Genomic DNA, 12168 nt, shown 5'->3' with positions numbered 1-12168 from the left:
AGTGAATATATAAATAATAATATTACTGATTATGTTAAAGATGTCCTATATATTTATCTATAGATAGTTCTTAATAATGGTTATTACTTCTTATCTACATGTCATGATAACGAAATTTAAAAAAAAATTATTGAAAACACTTATTAAAAATATAAAACTATTTATACGTGTGACGTCAAACCACCAAACAGGGCATATTTTAAAGTCTTGTCGTGACGGGTATGGATAGCAAAATCCACTTCTCAAATATAGTCCTAGTTGAGAACTTTAATAAGAGAAGATCATGCACATTTTAACTATGCAATACCACATTTATTTATTAACATCACTTGTACATAAAAAAATTATAATTGTTTGAAAATAGGCTATAAAAATATTTTTAAACTAGAATGAATTTCTTTGCAATACTTTCACGATATAAATAAATAAAAATAATATTGTTATTATTTTTATTCTTAAAACGAGAATTTTAGCTTTTTCTGTGAATTCCCAACTATTTTGATTTTGTAATAATACAATATCAACTATGAAATTGACATAATATTATACTTTTTATTTAATATTCGGATTGTTATTTAAATAATGTAGCATATAAATCCAAGTGAAAAACAAAAGTTTACTCTTAACAAAGCGTTAGATAATACCATAATATTGTTTTTAAATGTTTTGGAAAATAATCGATATAAAAAAAAAATGGATAGGAAAATTGCACAAATGCATGGATAATATTTGTAATTTAGTTAATAGGATAATAAATTATACAAAACATTGTTAATTCATTATTATTATTTCCATATAACATAATAAGATAGAAACATAAATAATAGTTTACAACAGAATTAATATCTACAGACTTTATTTTTAAATTATTCATGGTAGATTTGTATATATCTTAAAATAAAAACAGTTAATGGTATCATTCAAACGTAATAGGTCACTTTAAACAACAAAATTAAAATAATTGATTAGTTGTATAATATTATTATATCATATAATTTATATTATGTCTTAAGAGTAAAGTGTTAATTGACGGCGTTTTCCGTGTATAAACATTATAATAATATTATAAACTACGTACAATACGCGTATATTTCGATTTTTTTTAGCGAGGAAACATAACAAACAACAATAACAATGAAAAACAAATAATAAAGCTCGCTCAAACACGATGCGTGAACTATCATATATGATCATATAATTATAAGTTCGATAAACTATTACATTACACATTACACAGCGCTGCGTATACAAGTGAGTTAAGACGGATAGATACATAGACACTTTTACACTTATCAGCTTATGATGATAATATGAATTGATTGCTTGTTTTATTTGGAAATTTGAAACAATTGTTTATCATTCTGAAATCATATGATTTAAATAATCATTACAGAAACAAATTCAACCAGATTTTATTTCGATGATTTTACAACACGAGAAAATATAATCATAATGTAATCATATTTTTAATTAAATTAATACCATCAAAAACTGAAGATATTGCAAAAACGAAAAGTTCCGAAAAGTAGGTTAAAACAATAATTTATTTCGAAAACTGTGTTGTTTTATAAATTTAAAATGCCCATTTTTTAAATTAATACTAATGACGAACAAAAATAATTAGTTAACATTTTTAATTTTAGTGCGTATTGGAGAAACAATGAAAATTCCATAAAATCGATGTTCTAATAAACTTAAATGAATTTCTATAATATTATAAAGATCATATTTTATATAAATAATAAATTAGTAATAACGAATTTGAAAAAAAAGAACTAACGAAAATTGAGTTTTTATGTTACAATATGTTATACTTTTTATGAAGTATAAAATAATAAAACAAGCACTTCGAATATAAATTCGATAAATACACCTATCAAAACCACGCTAAATATGATATCGTTATAAAGTCACTAATTCAAGTTGTTTTGCGATGAATTGATTTTTTATCCATATATTATAAATAACTGAACTAAAATTTTTTTTTAAATTAATTAATGTGCAAATTAAAATACAATGTCCTACACACACACACAAACAAGGAAATAGTAAGAATACTATGTAGGTAAATGAATATCAATACAACAATATCCAACTACGATATTGTTCTCAAATGTGACTTATTCTCTACGCGGACGGTGTAGGTTCGATGCGAGTATTGGCCGGTAACGAAAAACACGAAAACAAACGATAATGATAAATCAGGAATAATAAATTAACGCGATACTTTATTGCGAACGATTTATTACCTAGTCACAACATAAATTTGTAAGAACTGTTTATCGATGGTGCGTACGGTTTTATTGCTAGGATAACGATTCCGGTGTGGCTTGACCAGGATAATCGTCAACGCAATCTCCGATATCCAAAAAACGCGGTGGCGACTCTAAAAGTGTACTCGCACATTGTATTGATGTTGTTCCGAACTAACCTATATTTTTACTATAGACGTGTCTAACTTACAATATCTCAGACAATAATAACCGTTTGTAACCTTGACTCTTTTAACGTTTGCGCGCGCGCATAGACGATTAGAAGATAATATACTAAACAATACGATTGTACGACTACAAAAATGTAAAGTTTGTATTGAAAGCTTGCACGTAGGTACCTACACAATTATATTTTATTGCATTGCTTTGTTTCGCATTTGTATTATTCAATAGTTATTATTTGCCTGCAGCGTACCTATATCCTCGAAACTCTATAATTTTACGATAATTAGTGACTAAATAATAAATAATTTAATATAAACAATAATGAATGTCAAACAAGACTCTATAGTGAATTGAATAATTCTCTCTCTCTCTTTATCTTTCTCTTCTACACTCACATTGTGATCTTAAGAAGTGGAGTTTTCAATGTTTCTCTAAATTAAAGCATCCACACGTTAAAACAATAATTGTAAATCTCTAATTAAATGACATTTTCTAATTATACACGTACAACTTGTGTTAATTTGATTTACCTTTAATGTTACGCTATATACTAAAGTGTTAATTAAACATTTCGAAAAGGATGGAGATATCACGAGCATAATAATAATAACATACAATATATATGTTTTAATATACGTGTAAATGACAAAGCGCCATAATATTTAATTATATAAAATATAGGTCAAGGACGATGACCTATACATGATTGTCCAAACATTATGTACAAGCATACTGATTGATGCATTATCCTACGAATATAATACTTCAGACTCTGAAGGTGTAATAGGGTCATAAAATTGCCCAGGTCTTGAGCACTGCTACGCCTTATGTTAAAAGTAATATATTAGGCTTCCGCGTCTGTGTTCAATCGGACTTTTAAAAACACTTAAAAACGTATTACTCATTTTCCGGATCAACGTTCGTGACTAGAAATCGCTAAGTTATTATTACTAACAAAACTCTCCGATCCGGAAACGCTGCAAATGTTAACAAAACAATGGGGATACAACAATAATATCGTGTGCAAATTAAAACAAGTATGACTGAACGATTTTAAACATATAGTAACAATAATGATATTAATATTAACTATATTATAAACTACCTAACATATAATACATAATATTAAATATAATTAACACACATATCTTTGTCATATATATTTATATATATATATATACAATACATGATATGATAATAGTTTAATTTAAATATAACATTCTAAATAATATGTTATTCTATAATAAATTTATAATTTTTTAGGTTGTATATTATGTATGTATAATATTTATGTACATCTATGTATTTTATAATAATTTTTAAAATCAAATATACAACAGTTCATAGAGCTAGACTTAAAATACGAATAGTAATTATATCACAATAATAAATGATTATATTATTTACCCTGTATAACACCCTCGGAATAAACAGGAAAGGTATTATTTAATTTTATTTTGTCTTATTTTTTGGTTGTTGGTAACTAATTGTAATCACCCTCGCGATGGTCTCGTCGTTTTAACCGATTCAAGTTTTCAAACGCGAAATGGAAACGTACCTAAGGCGAAAGAAATGTATAGAACAAAATAGAGCGTATTCGTGTAATACATAGGAATTAAACATGATAAACGTTAAGTGCATAGTGTCGTGCATACTAAAATCGCTTGTGTGTGATTGTAACGGGGAAAACCTGGCCAAAACGACTTTTATTGGTGCTCTTTGAAACGATTATCGGTTTTTTTTTACCATTTATATGAGACCATTAATTGAAAAACATATTAGAAAGATAATGTATTTTAAATTCCTGCAAAACGTAAACTTATTAGAAAGATAATATATTTTAAATTCCTGCAAAGCGTAAACTCTATCGCCAAACATGTCGAAAAACCACTACCTAACCTAATCAAACTGCAGCTGAATAATAAACGAAATAAATAATTCAACTATTGATTAAATACGTACTGCGTACTGCTGCACCTAATAATATAATATTCCGACTGATTTATTACATTACAATATTTCGTTTATATTCCTGAGATCATTTTGGGGGATTTCGATAACGGGCAGGTGGTGTTGGAGGGGGATGTGGATATTGTGGTTGGGTAGGAAGGGGTGGCGGTGATTTGGTCGAGTGTGCGAATTATTGTTCGTGTAGAATAAAAGTATTAATAACGCCATAAGGCGCGATGACAGTATTCCTTAATAATATGGCACGTTAAATATTGAAAAAGGCATATACGCGTGTGGATTACCGGTAGTCGTATAGTATAATTCCTCTAGTTTCATTATTTATCACTCTTGAAATTACGCAAGAAAGCCATTATAATAATTACGACTCAAACGAGCGCCGTGTTGGTTATAACGTATGCATATAATAGGTGTCGGTCATCAAACATTCATAATTTGATCGACTAAAAAATAATTACTTTTAGGTTAAATTTAATCTGTTGGAAGGAGAGGGTCCTCTTAAAAACGTTTGAGATATAATTTTAAAATTTCCCTCCCACTCACAATAATATAATACGAGTATTGTTCCGAATCTCTGCCTGTGAATTAATTTATCGTGTACATGATTTCTATGTATTTTGATATTATTATCGTATTACTACATTATTATGTGCATAACTGTGGTGGATTTAGAAACGCAAACGGTGGATTACGAACGTTCCTGGCGAAATACAGATAATAGCAATAATATTATTGGGTTTATGTAAATTGTGCTAAAACCAACCAATCATTTAGCAGCATATAATTATTAATTTTGACAATTTGCACCAATTTTTTTAAAGATAATTCGAAGTTGGTAAAAGAGCATTGTATAATCTAAGCTATCTTTTGACACCACAAATTATTATTTGTACCACTTGAAAATAATGAAGACTATTTTTTTTATACTTAAAAATGTATTAATGTTTTTTTTTAATCATCCCTTGATCAAGTTTATTTTAATAAATACATTTCAAGAACATAATTTAAAGAAATATTTAAACTTATTTTATTCTGGTTTAACGTAGGTATACGATTTTTTATATAAAAAAAAATGTCAGTTGATAATATACCTAATATATATATATAAAAAAAGGAATATTAGAGTTAAATGTTCGATTGTTCATGCTATAATTAGGCCATACTATTTGTTTAGGTTTTAGGTATATACTTTAAATGATGAAAGCATGTAAGCTTGGTAATTTTATCAGGTGAATTCTAGCAATTAAAATCTCAACAATCGGTGTCGGTATCGTTGTGGTTACGCATTGTAAAATTACTGAATTTCGTGGTTTTTAAAAAGTATTTAATAATATTATGGTAATTTACACGAATTGAAAATTGTGCAGAAACAACGTGAGGGTTTTAACATAATTAGATGTTCATAAGATACGAATTGGCAAGTGACATTCTTATCTGCTCTGGACAGACGTCAACGAGTGTAATTTAATATTTTTCTACTTAAAATTATTATTTTTTTTTTTTTTAAATCAACTACTATAACTATGTTATTCAGCCGTTAAATTGTTTTCCCATTAAAATTCCATCCTATGCATACGATTCTACATGTATAGCATCACCACTACGATACCACACTACTTATAGAAATAATTTAGATAAACGTACGAAAATGTTCCACTTTCACCTATGAATTTAATCTATTTGACCACTGCGCTAATATACTTTCTGTACTTTCTGTAATATTACCGTTTCGTAAGTAATTATTGTTTTATTTGCATACATTTAATGGGGAATGAATACACAAGTAAGTAATTAATTTTCAACTGTTATTTGTAATTTTTGAATGTGAAATTATTTGAAAAAAAATGTTTTAAATGTTCCAAAATAATTAAAGCTGTGGCAGAATATTTCAAATAAAAAGCCGATAAAATATAATATTATAATGGTTGCGAGTGTGAATTCAATTCAAATGGCATGACGGTAAAATAAATGTTTTATGATTTCGTTTTAATAACATGTTTGTAAATGTACTGAAATTGTCGTTAGCCTTATATAATATGTTATCATCTATAACACAGACTTTTAAGGGTTTAAATGTATCTTGGTCCCACGAGAATTTCATAAAATTAATTTTTAAACATTATTAAATATATTATGATGTTCTGGATCGATCGCAGAAGTAACAATATTTTCTGACGAAGAATTTTATTAGATAATCGAACTTATATACTACGTATATTCTCGCAAATAAGATTAAATAAATAAAATCTCAATAACGATAGTACAGCCTACCGTATTTCTGGATTTCTATAAAACGATTTTTTTCGGTGAATAATTTACCGTACTCTTACACAACTATGGTGATATTTAGTTGTTTAAAAAATATCATAGAAAAAAAATTGTTGGTGTTCCTAAATTTTGTTGGCATTCTGTTCGATGTCAATAAATCAATTTGCAATGATCATGCGTGCCACAATGGCACTACGGTATAAACGATGCTTATTCCGAATCCAATTTATAGACGTAAAAATAATTTTTAATCAAATCATACCTCAAAAATCAGATTTACGTTCGTGAAAAATCAAGAAAAATCTGTCGTGTTATTACATCGATATGCCGTCGTATATTCGATGTAGGAAAGGCGTACGGCATGCACTTTAATATGAATCGTGGTATACTGCTTATATACCCTTTTGTTCGAGTCTGCATCTGCGGTACGACTGGAAAGAATTAATATTGTCATCATCACTGGTTTGATTCGATTACGAACAAACTTTCGTGAACAATAGGTATATAAGATAAACAATAACACATAATATATTTATATATATATAGGATATCAGACGGGAGCGCTATTAATTAAACAGAGCGTGTCTTACGCGTACGAATGAATACGTAATTGCAGTACATAATATTATTATCGATTTGTCGCGAGAGTTTACGCGTATACCAGAAACCACCATCAATTGTTATTCCGATCAATTATTAATCGTAGCCGCGTGTTACAGCAATATGTAATAACGATGCGAAAGAATTCGAACAGATTTTCGTCAAATTATTATTTTCACGTCTGAACGTAGTCGATACGACGCGATAACATTATTATTGTATGACACGTGATGGCATTACCGTATCATTATATTCATTGATTAATCGTAAACCGTGTTTTAAACAATCAAGCAGAGGTTGTTTTCGCGTACTATTATTGTGTGTGGTATTATTATGATATTTTGCCTTATTTTGTGAAAAACGTTTTCAACGACGCCATTGCATATACGTATGCAGAGAAAAAACTTATACAAATGTATTTATCCTTTGAAAAATATATCTTTGTAGGACACAGGTAAGTGTTATTGTTGTGATTAATTCCACGAATAAAAAGCAGAACGTTCGGAGTGTGTTAAATTTCAAAAGACGAAAAGAAATAATAATAATGGTAAAACGACTGAAAACAAAACCGACGATTTTAAATTTTACGACGAAAAAGTGTGCATAAATCACTATAGTCTATAACTCACTAGCATACAATTCCTCGTGCCCTATTTAATTTATATACTACGCGTACCGTGCTTTTGTCTATTTGGGGCATTAATTCTTCACATATTTTACCCATTCAATTTAAATCCCTCCGACAACCACCTGTAACCGGTTTTTAATTCATTTTCATATCGACTTTTTTCCCTATCTCCCTGGTGTGACCCCGGGAATTCAACGACACACATCGATCCAGACAGGTTTTTATTCTTTTTAATCGTTTAATCAACTATAGTTAAATAAAACATACATAGTTAGATATAGGTGCATCAGTTGTATGATAATATTGCTATTATATTTTTATACGAACACACCTCCTACGAATTTCTTCTACACATCATTATATTATAATTAAATAAAAATAAAATATCGAGAGATCGATTTCTCCTACCTCCGTGATCATTTTGCGCCCGTTTCCGATGCATATGACGATGGGCGTTTAATCGTCAAATTTTACACCAAAACAGTCGATACATCACAGTTTCTACGTTTAATTTATTGGGATTAGGACGGGTCGAGGGTTAAGGATTGTCGGCGGCGGTCGAGTGTTCGGCGACAAGAAAAAGCACCCTGTGTACTGCACCACACCGATACTATAATAATATATTATAATATCTGTGGAGGTAAAATAGGAACCAGGACGTAACAATATTATTATTATGTACGTGAAAACGTGCGTCCGGAACCGAATTCCGGGCGGCGACGAAAACGAACACAAAAAAACATCGTAATTAAAAATAAAAACCGAAATGGACACCCGATAACGTTTTCACACACATATTACATGACGCGTATATCGCGTTTCGTGAAATGTCGACCTGTAATAAGTGTGTGTTTGCGGGCGGGCGCGCGCGCGAGTGTGTGTTGTGTGTGCGTGTGTGTCTTCAGTCTTGTCGTCAAACGAACGGATGGAAATTTGGGCTCGTGATGGGACCGGAAGCGTTGGCCGCTGCGGAAGCGTTGGTCGCGGTAGCAGCGGGTGCCATGTCCGTCATCTCGATGGACTCGTGGCCACTGCCGCCGTCGTCCTCGTCACCGCCTCCGCTGTCGCCGCCGCCACCGCCACCGCCGCTGTCCTCGCTGACAGCGGCGACCAATGGGCTGGCCACGGTGTACCACTCGCGCGAGTCGTCCCGGCCGGCCGGAGGCCCGTCGGCGGCCGTCGCGCGAGTGTCGTCGGCCGCGGCGGCCGGGGCAGTGGCGACCACGAGAGCGCCGCGCTCTTGCCGCGGCGGCGACGAGCACGAAGACGCCGCGGAAGACGACGAAGACGGAGACCGTTCGTCTCGCCGTCTCCCGATGCCGCCGCCGCCGCCGCCGTCCGCGGCATCGTCGTCGTACACCGTGACGGCCACGTGGTCGCTCTCGTTGAGCCACTCGAGCACGAGTGACCGGTGCGCTTTGACGAACCGCTCGAACACGTCCACGCCCGAAACGTCCGTCTGCACGGCCACGTCTGCCGTGCTGGCCACCGACGACCTGTGGTAGTAGCGTGGCTGTTGCAGTTGCTGTTGGTGCGGCTGCGGCGACGACGACGAGTGCGCGAAAATGGTGCCGCCGCTGGTGTGGTGCTGATACGGCACGCACTGCTGCTGGTTCGATTGCTGGTACGGGTGGTGGTGCGGTTGGTGGTGGTGGTGGTGGTGGTGTTGCTGCTGGTGGTGCTGCAGGTGGTGTTGGTGGTGCAGGTGGTGCAGGCCGTACTGGTGGTGCGACTGATGCGCCGGGCTGTCGTACACGGTCCCGTCCCAGCCGAACACTTCGGGCGGGTGCGACGAGCTCCGCTGCAGCAGCGCCGCCTGCGGCCGTTTCACGTTCTCCGGCAGGTCCGGGTTCGACCTGGCCGGCAACGGGTACGGATACCGCACGCTCGAACTGGTGGTCGCCAGCTCCTGCAGCGCTTGTATGGCGTTTTTCACCTGAAACAGCGCACACATCGCTCGGACTTAGACGACACGCGTATACAATGATATAGACATGACGCATATTATTATAGGCAATGCATAAATAGTTATGCTCGTTGATTTTAAACGTCCGATTTAACGAGACGATACGGTTCTAAATACGTTTATAGGTATGTAGAGAAGAATGATTGCGATCGAAGAAAAATATACAATTGTCACAAACATTCAAAGGTATTTTTATTATTGTAAGCTACTTATTTTTGGCATCTAACACTATGAATACTGTCAGATATTACGTTAAAGTTAAAAAAATACGATATAATTTATTAAATTATATTTAAAAAAAATTGAATTTTTTCATATGAAATCCACAAAAATCACGAAATAAATTCATTATCCAACACTTTTCAACTACCTACTTACTATTAACTATTAATTATTTTACTTTATAAACGGATTCATTAGACAAATAAGCGGAGTGAATGAATGATTAATAACGCTAAGTTGACCATGCGTACCTACTTTATATATAGGAGGATATATCATGTATTGTGAAACGAACAGTATAATTTTGAAGTAATAAAATTTATCTCAATACAACGTATGGATTATATACATATATGAGTGGATATTATTTCCATTGTTTAGGAAGGCCTTTTTTTATTTATATATAAAACAGTTTTTGTTTGCTGTAACATAATGACCCTATCCTTTGTTATTTTTACGGATATTTAAAACGATAATATAATGCATAAACGAAAATGATGCTTATGTTTATGGCCACTGCAGCTGCACTTATAAGCGTACAGTTTTTTAACTTTTTGAAAATATACTTCAGTCCCAGTTCATTTTGCAGCGATATGACTAAACGATTTCCGCGAGAAAACAACGGTGTGTACAATAAAAGTTTAGCATTACTCATTTCTGTTGAAATTCTTTTCATAAGATTAAAAACTTAATTTTACAGAACCTTAAGTTTTCAAAACATTCAGTAAAATTAGAATGCAAATTTATTATTATAATCGGTTTTTTTTTTAATGTCTCACGTTTATAAATTGTACACTTATTTGAATTTATTACCGTTCCATTCTTAAACTTTTTGTTTTTACTTAAGTCAGTCAGGTAGGTAATAAAGGTATAATAATAATAATATTAAAAACAAATAATAATTTAATGTGTGTTTTTCATGAGTTACAGGTAGATATATAATGCAGTCGTTAAGTGTACCAACGATTAATGGTAACTTGCTTTTTAGATATTACGTTATTCATCACAATTGTTGTTATTTTTAGAACGGTATTTGGATTTTTTTAAGCACCTGTGGTAATTTATTATATCTATTTTTTTTTTTTTTTATAAAATCGCGAGAAAACGTTGGTATTCAAAAAACATGTATTATATTAATAAGATATGGATAAAAATACATTTTTCCCAAAAGCTAATAATTTGTAATGAAATACAATTTATTCAAAATTAAAATTGATAAAATATTGGCTTCGATAAAAGTTTTATAAATAATGTTTATGTCATCTATAAAAATGTATTGATAACATCGATTCAAGAATATAGGTATAGGTAAGTACCTTAAAATGAAGACGTGAATGCAATAAGGTAGAAAATATAATAGAATTGTATATTTAAATGTTGAAAATAATTGTTATTTGTCTAGAATGATAAACAATTTATTTTCATGAATGTAAAAAAATAAGTAGAACATTTGATTGTGAATACCTTCAAAATGAATACTAAATATAAGAGAAAAATATCAAAATATGTATATTCTATATAATATACTATATAGTTTGATTAAGGATATATTTTGATGAAAAATAAAACATAGAACCATATATAGGTACATTTAAAGGTATAAACATCCGATTTTTTTTTTAAATAAATTAAAAAAATATATCTTATAGCCACTTCTAGCATTATGTACATAAAATATAAATAATTTATGTTGAAATTATTCCAATGGGATGATTTTTCAATTTCATTTTCAAAGAACTAATCCGTGTATCATATTCGCACATTGTTACATTTTATATTCAACACAGTTCGAGAAAATAATGAACGAAGTATAAAATATATACCTAAATATGAACAAATAGATATGAATACAAAACGTGCATAATAAAGCAAATACTCATTGAAGAAAAATATTACCAGAAAATAAAAGTTCTCTTTTCATCATAAAGTTACTTTTGTATTTAATTAATAGGAATACTTGTTTACCAAAATTTAATTCAATTTCAATTATATATCAATAATTTATTTACTAAGGGTTCATTAAAAGTTTCAAGTTAATTGAAGTTTGAATTACATTTCTATATTATTCAATTTTTAAT

General features: G+C 31.6%; 1 protein-coding gene across 5 annotated transcripts in view; it reads right to left on the bottom strand.

The window, feature by feature from the left end:
* Positions 1-826: 826 nt before the first annotated feature.
* LOC132931705 (potassium voltage-gated channel subfamily H member 8) overlaps positions 827-12168 on the bottom strand; it is a 191394-nt gene continuing 180052 nt past the window's right edge. For all 5 annotated transcript variants that reach the window (XM_060997648.1, XM_060997647.1, XM_060997651.1 and 2 more), the window contains exon 15: positions 827-9838. In XM_060997648.1, the coding sequence (XP_060853631.1) occupies positions 8816-9838 (1023 nt within the window). In that variant the 3' untranslated portion in view covers positions 827-8815. The remainder of the gene's footprint in view (positions 9839-12168) is intronic.

Source organism: Rhopalosiphum padi, chromosome 1 (genome assembly GCF_020882245.1).
Source record: "Rhopalosiphum padi isolate XX-2018 chromosome 1, ASM2088224v1, whole genome shotgun sequence".
Taxonomy (NCBI): Eukaryota; Metazoa; Arthropoda; class Insecta; order Hemiptera; family Aphididae; genus Rhopalosiphum; species Rhopalosiphum padi.
The sequence above is the reverse complement of the archived record's forward strand: the minus strand, read 5'-3'. Positions and strand labels throughout refer to the sequence as shown.